The following is a 19,165-nucleotide window of genomic DNA, read 5'->3' as shown; positions in this document are numbered from 1 at the left end:
CGAACCAACTCCAACATCTCATTAGTTTGTTGTCAGGCAGGTCTAGATGGGTATGTCGCTAGTGGGTAGTGGGTGTGGGGATGGATTGAAATGTACCTGCGTGGGCGGGTGTGGATTGAAAATTTGTACCCATCTGGATGGTGGGGGGGTGGTGGATTGAAAAATAGTAGGTGGGTATGGGGATGGGGATGGGGGAAGGGGTATCCGCACCCGACCCGCCCGTTTGCCATCCCTAGCTGGTAATCTCCTTTAAAGTCGCATATATATATAGTTTTCAATACATTGATGCCCTTATAAAGAATAAAAGACCCTCTTACTTTCGATTCCTCGCGTAACTTGTTTAACGTAGTGTTATAAATTTGAATCATGACATTATAAATAAAATAAATTAAAATAAATTTCCCTCAAATACATATAAAACTTGGAACTTTTATATATTTTATTTGCACTAATATACTTACACCAGAGTTCGAATTATCTTGTGTAGGAATACACATTCTTTCTTTCATACTCTAAATACACTACTCCCCGGAAGGAGGATAACACTAAATAAAGATGGGAGCTTCACAGTCACAAGACTTGGAACCGAAACTCGAACTCAATAGCGTCGAGCCAAAGAACCGGGAAAATAACATCCCGGTTCGGCCGTTAACGGAGAAAACAACCGACCCTAAGCCTGTCATTGATCCGAAATCATCGAAGAAAACCGAGAAAATACAACTTCCGTATAACTACGAAGCCATCTTGAAAGATGCCGACTCGTCTGTCCGTATGTCCGGCATGGATAATGTGCTCCACCAGCTTCATTCCAGGGTCTTGAACCAAAAGAGAAAGGCAAGTACTTCATTCATGTTAAAAGATGTTAAGCCAAATTATGGTTATGGTCCCTCAACGATGATCGAGTTTATGATTTAATCTCTGTACTTTAAATTAGCAAAGTTTGCCCCCGCCTCTACTTTTATAATTATGGTTTGAGTACCTCTTAATTATATGGTCGAGTTCAAGATTTTATCGCTATATTTTAAATTAACATAATTATGTTTCTCGACTTTCATAATGTCCTTAGCCGGTAGAAATAGTTAATACCGTTAATGATTCCGGTCTATCACACACACAAAAATCAATGTCGGAAAAATGAATTCTAGTGTTTTTTATATAAAATTTAATAATTTAAATGAACCATTCGAACGAACTAATGATATTCGATATTTTGATGGCATCCGTTATCGTTGCAGAAGTACTGGGCGGATAAGAAAAACAAAAACTGCTTCATGTTGTTTGCGAGAGATCTCTCCATCACTTGGGGTGAAGACAGCCGTTTCTGGCACTGGACACATCAAGCGGAAGTGGCCAGGTCGATCGATCCATTCGTATTTCGATTTTTCATTTTTCGTGAAGAATCCGTACTTGATATATTCACAGTTTGGGGACGTCTCGTGCAATTAAACCCATAATTAAACATACCCGAATTGAACACTCACCTCGAACCCTAGTAACATTAACCTTGGTTAATTTATTGCACTGATGTTGTCATTGAAGTTGCTGAGCTTGTACGAGTTTGCTGGGTAGAATTGGTTGGAAAATTCAATGTATCAAAGCTCTCACCAGGGACAATGTACCAGGTTGTCTTCATTGTCATGTTGAGAGAAGAAGCATATGGATGGGAAGTGCCAGTGAACAAAAAATCGAACGCAAGGAGACATTGATGAACAAGCCGATAGGGAAATAGATCAAAGGCCCAATCGGAGAATTCGAAGCTTCGTTCGAGAATGGTGGAGAAATGGAAATCTACATCCATGAATATGATGCCGGCGAATGGAAGAGAGGGCTTGTTGTTAAAGGAGTTGCCATTCAGCCCAGAAAGCTAAGTTAATCAGGTCGTTAACAGAGTATCGAATACAAACCTTCATAATTTTACAGGTCGTTTAATTTTGATGTTTGATCTAGTGACAATAAATTTATTACGAGGACGATGATGATAATAATACACTGCTTATAAATGTACTCAACAGTTTACACCATTGAAAGAAACCACGCTTGAGTTCAAGGTCATGAAACGCAATAATATACATAGTTACTAGGGATGGCAAGAGGGCGGGTCGGGTGCGGATACCCTCTCCCATCCCTATACCCACCTAATATTTTTCAATCCACCACCCGCCCACCACCCATGATGGGTACAAATTTTCAAATCCACACCCGCCCACGCGGGTACATTCTCAAATCCATCCTCATACCCACTAGCGACGTACCCGTCTAGACCCGCTTGACAGCAAACTTAAGTTATACATAAACAACAAACATACAAAATCATGTCCATTAAGAAACATAATAAAATAATCCAAGGATTATCTAAGTTAAGTGTTAATATAGATCTTAAAATACATAAAACACCATAATAAAGGACATAATTAAAGTCTATAAACATAAATGACAAACACATAATGTTTTTGTTCTTTGGCACAACATTCTAAAATTTCAGGCAATATTTGTGACATATAATACTCCAGTATTACAATCATCATTCTCTATTTCCTCCAACTGAGAGCGCTCTAATTTAAATTCACTACTACCTACATATATAATAGAAAGTAAAACTAATATAAGTTAGTAACTAAACTTTAATAAGATACAATTTGACAACTAATATAAACTAAATAATAATATTACCTTTAATATCGGCCCAAAGCCAATTTTGAGCATACATTAATGCTTCAATCGTCTCCGGAAGTAGTCGGCTACTATAAGGACCAATTACTCTTCCACCTATACTGAATGCAGATTTTGATGGGACAGTGGAGACAGGAATGCCCAAATATCATTTGCTATTGTTGGAGAGTTGGATAAATTACATGTTATATCTTATACAATATTAGAATTTATAAATTAGTCTCTAAAATTACACCTAAATTCATAATGGTCCAAAATTTAATGGATATTTAGTTGGGCGGGCAGATGTGGGGCGGGCGGATGCGGGGCAGGTAATGTCTCAAACCCATTACCCGCCCACCACCCGCGACGGGTACCACTTTCTAAATCCACACCCGCCCACTACCCGCTAAAATTATACCCATCCCCGCCCCAATTGGAGTTGATGCGGTGCGGAATCCACGAAACTGTACCCGTTTGCCTTCCCTAATAGTTACAGAGGACAGATGAAAAGCTTTACTTTCCTTTCATGGAGTCCGATTTCCATTAATCAACGGATACACTTACGGCATTTAGCTCAACATGTTGCTTACCCTCGTTTTGTGGATGAACGAAGATGGTTGCTTCGGACCTCGAGGATTGCTTATTTCCCCCTTGTGAAACAGAAATCGAGCTGACGACTGGTTTTGTACTAGCCACGCAGTCGGGATCATCTTCATCTTTAGAAATGATTTCCCATTCCTCTTTGAGTGAAGTAACTTGTAAGCCTTTCTCACGGTGACTTTCCATTTTGAATGCCGTCGGCAGAATAACGTAATCATTTATTGGGTTGTAGAAAGGATCCGGGTCACCTGCCCTCAACCTCTGTTTGAGGATTCGGAATACATGCAGTTCGCAAAGAATTCCCTGGTGCTCACCAGGGACTGCAACTCTAGCTTCGGCTTGTAGTCCATCTGCCTAGAAGTAACAAGAACAAATACGAGTTAGAGACGTTGCAGTTTCAATCACACAATACAAAAAAATTACAATGCACATTTATCAGTCAAAACTGATATTCTGAATAAACTTGCTTATCAAAGGACGAGGTTAACTGAAATCTAAAGACTATGGCCGCTCGAACATTCTTCGTGACTCGAATAACCACATAGATTACATGGATTACTTGATACATAAATTGCAAGAATTCTAACGTTTTAAATATGAGACTTTTTCCGCAGTTAATTGTATTTCAATTAATATGGTAAATACCGGAATAACTACGTAAGAAAACGGGAGTAGGCTAGCCTTAGCTGATTCGGTTGGAACTGTTCCATCACCATCAACATATACATACTTGGGCTGATATACAAAAGAAATTCAGTAATCAAATCATTAAGTCTTGTATATTTGGGCTGATTTACAATTCTTTAGAATAACAGCACCAACAAAAATCACCTGAAAGAACCGTAAGTCATGTATATTTGTAACCGGTGTCTCCTCACTTCCGTAGGTGCAAAATTATTAAAATTAAAAATCAGAACCCAAAGTACAGAAATAACACAAATAATCTAAAGTTTGTAGCTGAAACGAAAATAATCATCGAGCAATTTAAACAAAACAATTGAATAGAGGCATCACCAAACGCTGTGTGGTGTCTCAAGATTGATCCCATATATATTGTAGAATTTAACTCCAGAAGGAACCTTAGCATGAGACAACACATTTTGTGTCTCTTTAAACCATTTCAAGATCTCCAAATTGAAAGGTAGTGGAATATTCTCCCCGTCATAATCGACCTGAAATTAAAAACACAAATGATTGCTTGGAACCCATAATTGAAGATAATTTCCTTATTTTATCTTAAGATACTTCTCAATGAAGCTTTTCCTTTTTCAATTTATTTATTTATTAGTAATGGACTCACACCTAAGACAAATAACTTCTTGCACAATCAATGTTCATAGCTTACCGAGTTATCAGAAAGAGCTTCCTTAAAAATATCAATGCAATCTCAAGGGCAATAGGATTCTAGAATAGTACGAGGAATTCCATCACAACCTTCTTTCTCCCTCCATATCTCAAGAAATGGTGTATGTTGCCAATGGAAATGTGGACAAGCCATTAACTCATATATCGATGGGCACTCGATTAGCTGAATGATGCAGCACAGAAATAAACAATTCAAACTGATCTCAAAATAACAATGAAGAGCATAGGCATAACAAAATCTACACAAGCATTCAATAAACTCGCATGTAGCATCTACTGGCTGTCTACAGCATAAGGTAATCACAATCTTTCATCAAACTAAGGCAACATGGAGTAGGATAATCATTTCAGATTACTCATTAACATTTAATCCCACCAATCAAAAGTACGAGTGCATGATTAGGTGAGAGAGGTGAGACATTTTAACAGGCTCTACATTCGTAAGTGATGGACACGCCAATAGAGAGTTAATGCTCCATGAGCATCTAAGTAGAAATACTGAAAATGACGAGTAATTTAGAAAGTAACTACACATACCAATTGATGCATGCTCCACTTTGAAATGAAAAAATTCTGTTCCCACCCGTCAACAAATGACATTCCATTTAGAAAGGTAGAAGCAATATATCCAGGTGCACCTGTTGGAAACATTTAAATTGCATCTCAATAAGGACTTGAATCGAAACTAGATCAAACTGTCTAACTACTAGATCCTCTCTTGCTTTTTGCCAGAACTATTGGTTTCTTTAGTGGACATTGTGATGGATAATGTTTCCAAATCCGGAATTGAACGATGTTTAAATTGAAAATGCTCAAGTCAGGTAATACTTTACAATTCCGCAATTTCCCTAGGGGAAATTGTTGATTTGAATTGAAACTATTAATTGTCTTGTTCTCTACTCAAGTTACAAACACAACTTACCCCGGAATGGTGCAGCAATTGCAATCCAGTTATTCACATATTTCTGAAAAATCTACAGAAGAAAAGCGGCAGTATATCATGAAGACATACAATACTAAATCATAGTACCATACATTGATACGGGAAAAGTGGAGAAGTAGAACAAGGATAACGAAAAAGAAGATGGGAGTGGATTCCTTACATCGCTGTGAAGGCCCATGAAACATTTTACCAAAAGGCCGCCCATAGAATGGCTAATAATATTTATCTTTTTCCCTCCTGAAGCATTGTACACCGACTCCAATTTCGCTGCCAGGCAGTCCATTCTTTCTTGCAACCTAAAAGGGGGGAAAAAACTATCATCACACTGGAAAAAATATTCAATTACAAAGACAAAAAGGCCACCAGACTACATTAGGAAGAGAAGCGATTAACAAGTTAATCAATGATTATACCTGTTACTCTGGCGAAAATCATAACCAAACCCGAAAAGCGTTTTCCCTTCTTGAAAACCCCACTTGATCATTTCAACAATCATATCGTGAAAATAACCAACACACTCACGATCGATGATCTTGCATCAAAACGAAAAGATCATCAAAACCCATCATTATTTCATTGTCACTCCATCCAAAATGAAATCTAGCTTCAGTTAAGGGGCAGAAATTTCATTTTTTTTGAGGTTAACATCCAAATAAAACTTCTTGGATCATACATTACATGATAATACACATATATTTATGGATGTATGTATGCATGCGTGCATGTATACCATGTCAGGGTCCAATACATCAATAGCTTGAAGTCCATATCTTCCATCAGGAACTTTAATAGTTGTATTTGGATCTAAGGATACAGTTTTACCTGTTTCAAAACCAATTAAACAACAATTACATGATCAATCCAAAAATCTCAGAACAAAACATAAAAAGTTTCTCTCATTAAAAAGAAATCACACTTTAAATTCAATGGAAAGTTCTTTCAACAAAATCTTAGCTAATTGATCCCAACACGCAATAGCTAATTCCAATGATTATGAACGTAAGAAAAAAAAACCCAAAATACTTAATCAAAAAGGAAAAACACTTTCAAGCTTCAACAATTCCACTATTAAAATAGAAAGAAAATTCACCGGTAGAAGGATCAAAACGAGACCAGAGCTTGGTCCGGAACTTATAATCGGCACCGAGGATCCGAACCCATACCCGCTCTTCTTTCCCATTTTGATCATCCACGGCAGTCAAATTCGACCCGGCAATACCTGGGACTAGTAAAACCGGGTCCAAATTCGGGTCAACGTAAGGTTGCGGCTTCTTAATCAGCTTCAACCACATCTCCACAGATTTTACAATATCTTCCAATAACACCGCCATTGCTCCCAAATAGAAATTAATTAAAAAATTTCAAAATTCACCAAAAAATGATGAAATCTTTTAAAAATATATGAAATTACAATGGAAATTTTGGGGTTTTTTAAATTTAGGGTTTGAGATTTTAGAGGTGAATGAATTGATCACGCTTAAAGGAGAGACAGAAGACAAGCAACCGATTTACTTACAGAAGCTAAATAAAGAAGAAAACACAGCCAATTACTATAATAATAATAATATTTTGTTTTTGTTTTGTTTTAATTTGAACATCTTATTTCAAGTCTGGGTTAATTTCACAAAAGGTCCTTAAACCATGCTCTAGATTCAATGTTTGTCCCTAATTTCAAAAATGTCCTGATTAAATCATCAAATATCAAATATCATTTGCTTGAGTGTTAAATATTAGCTTAAACTTGATGTGTAATATATTTAATATAAATATGTTTATTGGGTAAAATTGCCCTTATAATGTTGTGAAAAAATAAATTTCACATAGTGTGCCCTACGAATTCTATGTTAAATAAGATAATTACTACAATGTCACTTAAAAGATGTCAAAAATATAATGTTTCTTTAATTTTTAAGGGAAAGATATGACCAATGTGTTTTTAATTTGAAGATATAGTAAGTGGGAAAATTACTTTTTTTTATCTCATTATCCAAGCAAATTTACCATGTTTATTGTATGAATAATTTAAATCAAATATATTAAAAGGGTAGAAGAATCTTTTCAGTCCCTTAACTTTAAAAGTATAATTATTTTAGTCCTTAAATGTTTACTATGTTCTTTATTATTCTTAAAGTTTAATTTTTATCTAATTGATCTAAATATCATATAATAATAACGATGTCATTAAGTTAACATAAATTATTTTGTCTTTTTTATCATGTTGTTAAATATTAGAAGAAAAACTCAAAAAATAATTCTTTTATCTTTAATATTTCTTTGGGTGAAAAGGGATTGTCACGTACTTCGTTAAAAACTCTCTTAAACCTAGTAGAAGGAAAAAAGTACATTGGACAATAAGAGTGTAACAACAAAGGACAAGAAACCGAAACAAACACACACTAACCAACAACGTTAGTCCTGCACTTTGAGTATCTTCAACAGTAACCATGCACGACGACCATTTGTTATCAAAAGAAAAGTGACGTCTCACCCCTTCTGTATTGGTCATAAGACGATCCTTTCCAATGAACCATAAAAAATATTTGATTTTCGCCATCCCATAATATTTATGTATTAAACCCCAAACAGGCTCCTTGCTACCGCCGGAGGCCCCCGCCAAACAGTAAGCAGACTTCACCGAGAATTTAGACCGTCCCTCAGACGACATCCCACCATATCACAAGTTAAGTTCACTGCAGGACCTTTTTAGCCGTAATCCTAAGAAGCACATTGAAAGGAATATAAGGTTGTAAAGCTACTTAACACCATTCTCCTGTGTTAATCATATATATATATATATATATATATATATATATATATGATTATCGGTGGATTGTTAGAAATGAATAAATAAATAAATATTATAGTAATATAAGGTTTAGATATGCTAAGAATCTCTGAACTATTTTAAATATTAAAATTTAATCCCTATAAAACGAAATTACTAATAAAACAAGTAGGAACACTTCTAAAAAAAATGATGAACGACATCGTTTACTATGTATATGATAAAACTCTTGAAACCAATTAGCTACCGAAATCTTATAAATGAATTTACTCTAAACTTAATAATAACTTGCTCTTCTTCTCCCATCAAAAGATGGATGGGATGGAAAACCATGAACTTTTCTCTCCCGAAATCACAGCATTACTGTAAACCTGCATAAACAAGAGATAAAAGGGTACTTGGTATTATGTCCACGATCCAAGTACAAGCAAAGAGCTACCGAGGACACATACATATATGTACAAGTACATGTATGAACATTTACATCCATTGCTTTCAAAGCTACACGTACATGTACATATAACATATACACACATATAAACGATATATAGCATGAATGAGCTTCCAAAGGACATGGCTCACCTCACTATAGGTCTATGGGGACCTTCAGACCATCGTGTGCGAGTTGGACTTGGATGTCGATTCCTTCACTACATACAGTTAAAAAGAATGTCGGATATTGTTTTGTTTCTGAGAAATTCAGGTAAATTTCAATTAACATGAAATTCTGTAAAAGGAAGATGGAAATCCAATTTACCTCTTAGACAATTCCATAATCAACTCTTTGTCTTCATTTTGATCGAAATCGTGAGTCATTCCAATTAATAGAGCTCGTTTCGGACATATCCTCTTTACAGCCTTGAGAGTCTGAAAATAAAACATGCGAGTGAGTTATGATTGGTTTGTGACCATTAAAATAATAATACGAAGATGAATTATTGGAACATTTAGAATAAACCTGAGGTAAGCATAAGTGGACGTTATGGGATCCTTTCTGGTATGTAGAAAACATAAGGCATGTTAAGTCAGAGAAGGTACACGATAAATAATATGACAATCATAAATCAGTGATTGACAGACAAAGCACGGTAATTTACACCTCAAATCCATTGGAGTGAACTGGAATAAAGATCTCAACCATCATCATTAAAGAGAAAAATACGTAAACCATATTATCTTCAAGGGAAGGTAAATAGATGTTCATAAAACCTCTATAATAGACAATAGTAGTTTTTTAAGTTGCTGAAAATTGAGTTACTACATATATAGAAATTAGATTAAAGTAACCTTTCCCATGTCAGCTTTTCAAATCTTACAATTCAATATGCCACAATTTGTAACCCAAAAACAAATCCCAACTTGACCATTCGACATATTAAACAATCACCTAAGGTAGAGCAGCACTCGCATATAAGCAGATATGTTATGGAAGAATCAGCGTGGATCAAATTCTGTCATTCAATTTCCTTAAGTTCCTAGACGATTCACAAACTACAACAATTGAAGGCAGTAATCAACAACACGGAAAAGGGAGAACCAAGGAAGTAACATACCTTGAATAAACAATCCAATATCAGAAGATCCAATTGTCCACCACCAGTTTTGGAAATAACTGTAAACATAATATTCCGATCAAACACAATTCATGAAATTAACAGATCAAAGTAAATGCATAAAGAAAATACTTAGAACGCCAAAAACTTAGAAGGGAGAAAACATGTTCTTTCTTTTCACCAAGTCACTAGGCATCAACGGATCAGAATAAGTGCATAAAGCAATGATCCGTAAGCATTTTATCTTTTGCAATTTGAGTAAAGCCATAAAGAAGTATCCTGTTTGTGAGCCATTCGGGGAAGAAAATACTAAAACAATACTTGAAGGATCATTCAATTGTTAAGTTATTGAGGAAAATCCAATGCATGCATTCCTACAAGTCTAACATTGACAAGCTACTAAAGATAGCGTGTAGAAAATAGAAGTCTCCTCCCACATTTAACATCAATAAGAATGAAATATGCATAAAAGTGTAAATGCACGTGCACCAACAATAAAAGGAGCAAAAGCAACACCTACCATACTCTGTGTTTGGAGGAAAACGTGAGACATCAGAAATATAAGCCACTTTAGATTTTTCACCAAAAAGAAAACCCAAACAGATATAATCTTCTCCATGCATCACCTGGATCAAAAGTCTGATTAAGCACTTGGACATAAATTTTAAGGTAGATACAGTATATTATATTAAGAAAGCATACTAACTGGCAAAGGAACAAATTTTAGTCCCGAAGCAACAAATGGCTTGTCACAGCTCTCCTCAATTATCTTCCAGTCAAGCTGTGCCACCCTCCGTACTTCTTGACCGTCTCTAAGTTTCTTCTGAACCAAGTAAGGAAATTTTGTGGCAATGCTGTTTAGGGAGAACCAAAGTAAACATTATTCAAGGTTGCTAGAGATATCATAACCCAAAACAAATCCTTTCTTCTATTGATAGCTTGCTAGGGAAATAAGCTTCAATTCTAACATCCAAAACCAAACTTTTGAATAAGCTACTTAAAGCATGTTAATTCATTAACCTCTCGCATCACAAAAAACATGTCAAAGGACATATATATTGATGATATATAAGCACAACAAGCAATCTGTAGGCTACAAACAATGACCCCGTGAAATCAAAAGGAGAGCATAGTATTACCTATCCATGGCATATTGAGTTAGGTAAACCTCAGTGGGATCAATATCGTTTGTAGGACTATGAGGTTGTACAACACGTACATCATCCAAACCAAGAACTGCATCAGCATGTTCATGAGTCAAAACAATCTGCATGCATACAGAAATGAGTACTAGCTTGGAACTTCGATCATAAACAGAAAATATTATATTAGTAAAAAAACATTAAGCAATTACATACATACAACTAACTCGCTATAAATCATATAAAACAATAAAACGGATAAAACCAAATTTAAATCCTAACCATTTTTCAAATAATTTACTACAAAAATAAACCAAAACAATAAATGTGGGAAAGAAATGAAATTTAACTCACCGAATCGATCCGAGGAATCTTGTGGAATGTAAACCATCGAAGAACTTGCTCCTTAAATGTCTTCCCAACATCAATTATAATATAATTATGAATACCATTTGTCGAACAATAATCTATAAGCAAAGATGTATTACACCTGGGGGGAAACATCGAAATCAAAACAAAAAGGGGGGAAAACTAATATCTTTTAAGAAACTAAACCGAAAAACTTATCTTAGGCACAAAAAAGCTTGGAAAAGTTCAGATCCGCAATATTATATATATAATAATTCGGTACAAAAGGGGACCTTTTTAATTTTAATTGATATTAAATATAAGAGAAAGCTCTCTTTTGAAGAAGTTAACAAAATCCACCACCACGGTATGCCAAATAATAATCATACATACATAAATTTAAGCAAAAGGAAGGGGGGAATGGAAGTAAACCTGTAATTAGGGTTGCGCTCAGGAGGGATAGAGAGGGATTGAGAGCAAACGTGACAAGGAGGATCGGATGGCTGTAGGAGGCACATTGCGTTAGGGACGGCGCTGGAGCAGCCGGTTCCGAGGAAGATTAAGGCCGATCCATCCCCTTCACGGCGGAGGTCATCGACGGAGGTTAATAAGCCACCGTCAACATTGTTCCCATTCCGTAGCGGTTTTTGATTTTCCATATAATTTTGTTTAAGTTTCAGAAAGGGAAAAGAAAAGAAGAAAAAATAAGAAATTTTTGGCGTAAAGGGAACGAGGAGGTAACATTACGAAAGGTATAGAGTATTTATAGGGATGCTATAGCCCGTGAATTGTTGTTGACGCTGTGGTTCTTGTACTGTTGCCACGCGGTAATTGTTAAAATCTAACGACATCTATGATGTCTTTATTAAAAAATTGGAAATATTAAAATTATTATTAAGTTATATTAATAATTAAAATTTAATAAATTTTAAATTACAAGTTAATTCAAACCTCAACTTTTAAAATTATTAAATTATCTTTAAACTGTAATTTATATTAGTATTATATTTAACTAAAATTTTAATTAAGTTTGATGTCACGAGTTAACTTAAACACTAACTCAATTTAAAATTATTATATTATTTTTATTTTAAATTATAATTAATATTATCATAATGATATCTTTATTTCTATATTTATATTAAAATTATTTTTTGGTGTAACCATATATTGTGAGCTACTCGAGTTCTTAACGAGGTTAAACGAACTACTTAATATCCAATTCAAAAAGCTAGTGAATGACTCAAAAAACTAATATATTAAAATTATTTTTTGACCCGTTGACTTTTTTTTTGAAGACTTTTATTTTTATGCTTGTCGACGTCTTGCGTCCGTTTTGACATTATGTTTTGTCAAATTCTGATTTAAAAGTCATGTTTTACATCATTTACCGCTTAAAATCTTAATTATGTTAAGTTAAATATGATATTTTGGACTCACATTTTGGTGTTCTTTTCTGAATGTGCTCTCGTATCTTATGATCACTCTCTAGTAGACTCTGATCACTCCCGTTTTGTTCAGCTCGATTCTACCCGCTCCTCTCGATATACGAGTAAGTTTTGTTTAGTGATTTTATAGATTATTTCCATTTAGATGTTTGACATTCATATTCATAGAGTAGTCTTGATTTAGGTCTCCATTCCGCAGGACCTAGTGTAATTGATCATGGGAAGCGTAAGTCTTAGTCGATGTTGATTAGCTATTATAGGTGTGTCTCCTTAACTTGTTTGATGCATTTGACGTGTTATGCTATTATGCTATACATTACTATCTATAAGCAGGTTCATAATTTGATTGTATTTATTCGTGACATATCTGATTACTGAATAATAGTGCATTACTTATAATCTGTAAAAGATGAAACATGTATTCAATGAAAGGTTTTTTTTTTACCCTTTTATTTCATTTTGAGATTGTGTTTGTCTGGTACCTTACCTTTTTTGTTTAATAAAACTAATTTTATTTTTTTAATATATCTAATCCTATTAGTTATTTAGAATCTTTATGTTTGAAAATTAAGTTACAAGTATCCATTATAGTTCTTTTAACATCAGTTTCATTGTATATAGGATTTAAATTCAAAATCTTTATACGAAGTATCGAACTTTTTACTGATCGATAAAAAATGTATTCAATTTCACTTACTAAAATCCGAAAGGTTGGGTCAAAATACGTTTTAGTCCTTATATATCCATAAAGTTTGAGGTTAGTATAATTATTTGTCATTTTTTATTGAAATCATAATAATTTGGTTCTGAAACTAGTATGATTTTACGAAGATATTGATGTTAAATTTGAAAAATATTAACAAAGTCAACTATTGAATTAAAATTTTGACAATAAACGTGTCTTATTAACCGATACATAATTAAGAATAAATGAATAAATATTAAAAATGCGAAACATTGATTTAACTAAGTAATATTTTTAATCAATAATTTTACTCAAAACATTTTTTTAATATTTTAATTAATATATATAGAAATTTGTTGTAATGCTACAAGGCATCTTACAAATGTAAAAGCAATCTTATTAATATTTGAAAAATAAGAATTTATTGCATGACCATTTCTTGTATGTTAAGATTGAACCAAAGCACAAACCAACTTACCCAGTAGTTAAAGGAATTGTTGTTGTTCCTAGAGGTCACAGGTTCGAGTACCAGTGGCTATAACATGGTGATTGAGTGTTCATTGTCAAATAGTTAGAGTATTTAGAACATATAATATTTTGTAATCACCTTAGCTTAATAAAAAAAATTAAAATAAAATTGAAATATTTATCACGCCAACCATTAATAATAATAAATTATATGTAAAATTGAACACGTATCGATTAATATAAATTGAATATCTTAAATACTGATGCTGAAATTTTAAATATAGTGTTTTGATCTTTAAATTAGCATACATGCATTTTAAAAATGGTTGCTCTTTTTTTCTCTAAAAGATAGATGCCTGAAAAATTAACTCGGGTGTAATATAGGGACCATAACCCTAATATAAAATTTTCACATTATTCTTAATTTCTAATCAACTCATCACCTGGACCCAAAAATATATTGTCTATACTCATCACCGACCCGCCTCGATAATTTTTAACTTTACTTCCGCCTCGAATCCAACTCGATTTTTATACTAAAATCACAACCTCAACTCAACCTGAATATATTAATATTTAAAACAATTAAAATAATATTTATAATTATTTATTATTTTTATAAATAATTAAAATAATAAATTTTATAATAATTATTATAATTTTAATATTAAATAATATATTTTAACATTATAAAAATATATTAAAAATCTTTCTTAAACTTGGCCCTGCCCAAAACCTTGAAATTTCAAAAAAAACCGCCCCTATAAGGTCGGGTCGAGTCGGAATCCGTCGGGTTTAGGTATTTTGCCCATCCCTAGTATTTATTCATAATATTTCTTAACCATTTACAACACGTACGTGGTACACATTAAATTTAATTATTTAAGTCTAGTTAACCTTAATCGTATTAGATCACTTTAATTTGTGCCAACTATTCTATGATAGTAAATATCATACAATTTACTTACTATACATGTCATATTCATATGATCTAACAATCTCTCACTTGGACTCTAATGGATAAATATGGATGACCAAATTGATAATATTTATAAACATGAGGGTTAAATTTGTTGAATCATTTAGAGTTAGGATGAAATTAATAAAATTTGTAAGTGTTGGGACTAAATATGTAATTGTAGAGGGTCAAATATTGATTGAATTTACAAATGTAAGGGTTAAACTTGTTGAATTATTCCAAGCAGGATCAAATTGATAGAGTTTACAAACACGAGGGCTATTTTTATTAAATTATTTAGATTAGGACCAAATTGAGAGAATTTAAAAATGTGAGAGCTAATTTATTTTAGTTGTTTAGAATTAGAATGGAATTAATAGAATTTGTAATTGTCGAGGATTAAATGCAAAAATGTGAAGTTTTAAACTGATAGAATTTGTAATTGTGAGGGCTAAAATGATTTAAACTATTTACAATTAAGATCAAATTAAGAGAACTTATAAATATCGACAAGTAAATACACGATCAAACTAATTTGATGACAGGTGACTAAATTTAAACACAAATGTAACATCAATGACCAAAATAGAATATTCTTAATAATTTGATGACTAATGCTGTAGTTTACTCATTAGTTTACGTGTGGGTTAAAAATATCTATCAAATCAGCATGTTTTACTAAATATATCTTCATGGGCTGTTTGGTTCGGGGAATATGGGATTCCCATGATGATAGAATTCACATTTTCCCGTTTGGTTGGCCGGGAATATCATTCCCGATAATGTTTATTATCAATAGTGAATTTTTTTGGGTATATTACTGGGAATGTCATTACCTCTATTCACTTAGGTATTATTGGATTACCGGTATTTTGAACTAAAATATCCTTAAAACTGGTAATCTTACATTCTGTGAACCAAACGGACCCTCAAGGCTTCAACCAGACCCATTATTAACGTTTTCAATAGAAAATGCAAATTTTCTCATTTGCAAATATTTTCCTTCTACACTTTATTATCTATTATATATGGACCAATTAAGAAAAAATTATAAGATCGGGATTGAATGATAAATTTTTAGAGACCATAAATAATAACTTTTATGAATTTGATGTCGAGGGAAAATCTAATTTGACGCTGACATTAATCGAAAATATGATCTTTTTGTGTAATTACAACCATCTACTTTATTCACTAATTAATTCAAATTAAATACTTCAGAAATTTATTACGAGAATGATATATTTTTTAAAGTTTAGGCCTGTTTTGTAATAAATAAAATAAAATGTACTAATATTTATCTAATATTAAAATATCTGAAACATAAAATGAAAGTTAGAATTAAGATTCGGACGAAAATATATGTCTTTCAACTTTAGAAACATAAGATGAGTTATATTAAAAAAAATATCAACTGATGAATAATTAATAATTTCTATTTAACTAAAAAAAATTTTGATCCAAAATAAAACGCTGAGGAAGCCAGCGTTTTGCCATCGTACCAATTTTAACATCCCATACATGCAAAGTACCGGAGAACGTTGTTCAAGCCTCAGTGCTGCAAGGGCTTGCATTTTTGAGGCACTGTTTTTCAATTGTATCGAAACAAGAACGATATTTCACAGATTTTTCTCATAAACAGAATCCGAAAAACAAACTCGAACACGAGAAAGGGAGGAAGCATGAAGCATGAAGCATGAAGCAACAAAGAAACTTCTCTTTTTCTTTTTCTGAACCCCACCGGATTTGTCATTTGTCCACGTTTTGGACTACACCAGCTCTCTACTGTAAAAGGGTAAGCAGTTATTGGATGAGATAAAGGATCATGTAAGAAAACACAGAAGACTTATTGGATTAGAACTCCTTAGAGATTATAAAGCAGTGAAGAAAGGGCCAAAACCAATGCAGCAGTGAGATTCAATCCCTTGCCAATCATACAAAGCTGCTATAGCAGTAGAAAATCTTGTTTAGGTTTTGATAGACAAAATCTTAGTCTTAGGTGCCTAAACAGATCATACAAAATATGCATCTCTAAAAATAAGGAAACATGTATGCAACTTTCCAGCAATCTCTATATAATCTCATAATCCAAATAGATTAAAAAAGCGTGTGGTGAATTGACAGAGTTCAAGTGAGCAGAGGTGCAAAATTACCTACGACTGTGATGCTTATTGACTGGAGCTGACCGACGCACTTAATAATAGGAAAATAGATTTTGCATGTATTCAGGAGACTAGGTGGAAAGGGGCTCGCGCTAGAGAGTGTAATGGGTACAAGTCATCCTCTAGGCTCAAGGAAAATGTAGTTGAAGTTTGTAGATACCGGGATAGGATCATGATGCTTAAGGTTATTATAGAAGAGGAAGTGGTGAATGTCCTTTCAGTGTACGTCCCAGATGTTGGCCTAGGGGAGGGGGAGAAACGTTGCTTCTGGGATCAGTTAGATGATGTACTTAGGAGCATTCCGGAGGACCAAAGAGTTTTCATAGGGGGAGACTTCAATGGCCATATAGGTAGTACAACCGACGGGTATGACGGTGTTCATGGGGGTTTCGGTTATGGTAGCAGGAACGATGAGGGGCGTACGTTGCTTGAATTTGCTACTGCTCACGATTTGGTGGTCACTAACTCATTATTTAATAAGAGAGATGCGAACTTGATTACGTTTCATAGCGGGGGACATTGTACCCAAATCGACTACATCTTGGTTCGAAATCGGGATCGATGGGCTTGCATTGACTGTAAGGTGTCCCCTGAAGAGGCATGTGCATCGCAACACAAATTGCTGGTTTTGGTGTTCCGCGTACCGCACGGGCGGAACACTCATAGGAGGGCTAAACTGGGTAAACCTAGGATCCTTTGGAAGAAGTTACATGGAGCGACAACTGATGACTTTTAGGAGTAAGGTTTTGTCTAATACAGGTTTTGGAACTACAAACTCAAATAATGCAGATTTGTTATGGAAAAATATGGCAAATTCCATCAGAGAGGTGGGCAAAAACACCCTGGGGTTATCGACAGGGAAGGCCAAGGAACATAAAGAATCGTGGTGGTGGAACGACGAAGTCCAAACTAAGGTGAAGACAAAGCAAACTTGCTTCAAGGAGTTTTTACAATGCAATGACGACGAAGAAAGGTCGAGAGCTAAACAAAAATACAAGGAGGCAAAGCGAGAAGCCAAGAAAACGGTGGCTAAAGCAAAGGATAAGGCATACGAGGAAATGTACAAGAGATTAGACACCAAGGAAGGACAAAACGACATCTTTAGGCTTGCAAAATCTAGGGAGAATAGGAAAAAGGATATAGGTAGCATTAGATTTATTAAGGACAACAATTGTGTACTTATAGCGAAAGATCATAATATTAAGAGGGTTTGGGGTAGTTACTTCTTTTGCTTATTTAATGGCGGTGCCTCTCCCTGTAGAGATAGTATCGTTGATGTGTCATCCGACCATCATACTTCGGCCAATGACTGCCCTACAAGTAGGATTGGGTTTGAGGAAGTCAAAATGGCTCTTAGAAAGATGGGAAAGGACAAAGCTGTCGGTCCTGATCAAATTCCTATCACTGTGTGGTTGGCCCTAGGAGAAGAGGGAGTTAAGTGGTTGACCAATATCTTTAATATTATTTTAGAGACTGCCAAGATGCCAGAAGAGTGGAGAGAGTCCACGGTGATACCAATCTATAAGAATAAAGGAGATCCCCAACGTTGTGGTAACTACAGAGGTATTAAACTACTCAGCCATACCATGAATCTATGGGAAAGGGTGATAGAGGCTAGGTTGAGACAAGTTACTAGGGTTTCGGAAAACCAATTTGGCTTTATGCCAGGCAGGTCTACCACGGAGGCGATTCATCTACTTCGACGACTTATGGAGAAATATAGGGAAAAGTCTAGAGATCTTCACATGGCGTTCATTGACCTTGAGAAGACTTATGATGTAACATCCTCCATGTCGGGTGAGTGATTAATTTGCAAAGTTTCAACATTTGGTGATTAAAGTAGAATAATTATATAGTTTAAAAAGTATGGTTAGTAAATATGAGATGGAGGTAGGGACCAAATGGTCATTTGTAAGGAAATTTTAATTAAAATAAAATTTTATGGGGATATATGAGACCCACGTGGAGTATTAGGTTCCAGAATACTCTCATTCCTTCTTTCTTATTTATTCTCTTCCTTCTCCAAACGTGGGCTTGCAATTAAAGGTGAGAAACT

General features: G+C 34.2%; 1 protein-coding gene and 2 pseudogenes across 1 annotated transcript; 1 reads left to right on the top strand and 2 right to left on the bottom strand.

Moving 5' to 3' along the window:
* The first annotated feature begins 543 nt into the window (after window positions 1-543).
* Window positions 544-1,873, top strand: LOC120117944 (annotated as a pseudogene).
* Window positions 1,874-2,015: 142 nt separating this feature from the next.
* Window positions 2,016-7,036, bottom strand: LOC120117926 (annotated as a pseudogene).
* A 1,470-nt stretch (window positions 7,037-8,506) lies between these two features.
* On the bottom strand, window positions 8,507-12,108 carry LOC120117925 (putative hydrolase C777.06c). Its single transcript, XM_039138089.1, has 10 exons — window positions 11,821-12,108; window positions 11,395-11,530; window positions 11,038-11,165; window positions 10,605-10,752; window positions 10,419-10,524; window positions 9,899-9,957; window positions 9,304-9,339; window positions 9,103-9,212; window positions 8,928-8,995; window positions 8,507-8,716 (listed from the first exon to the last, which is right to left on the bottom strand). Exons 1-9 carry the CDS (start codon window positions 12,045-12,047, stop codon window positions 8,932-8,934), a joined length of 1,014 nt encoding a protein of 337 aa, XP_038994020.1. The 5' UTR covers window positions 12,048-12,108; the 3' UTR covers window positions 8,507-8,716; window positions 8,928-8,931.
* Between the last annotated feature and the right edge of the window lie 7,057 nt (window positions 12,109-19,165).

Source organism: Hibiscus syriacus, unplaced genomic scaffold, assembly GCF_006381635.1.
Source record: "Hibiscus syriacus cultivar Baekdansim isolate YM2019G1 unplaced genomic scaffold, ASM638163v2 tig00110324_pilon, whole genome shotgun sequence".
Taxonomy (NCBI): Eukaryota; Viridiplantae; Streptophyta; class Magnoliopsida; order Malvales; family Malvaceae; genus Hibiscus; species Hibiscus syriacus.
The sequence above is the reverse complement of the archived record's forward strand: the minus strand, read 5'-3'. Positions and strand labels throughout refer to the sequence as shown.

Excerpts from the sequence above, each read along its gene's own strand:
- LOC120117925 (XM_039138089.1), bottom strand. The coding sequence starts at position 12,047 with ATGGAAAATCAAAAACCGCTACGGAATGGGAACAATGTTGACGGTGGC. Across the intron at positions 11,166-11,394 it reads AGATTCCTCGGATCGATTCG|ATTGTTTTGACTCATGAACA; the intron begins GTGAGTTAAATT and ends GTATGCATGCAG. Across the intron at positions 10,753-11,037 it reads ACTCAATATGCCATGGATAG|CATTGCCACAAAATTTCCTT; the intron begins GTAATACTATGC and ends CTCCCTAAACAG.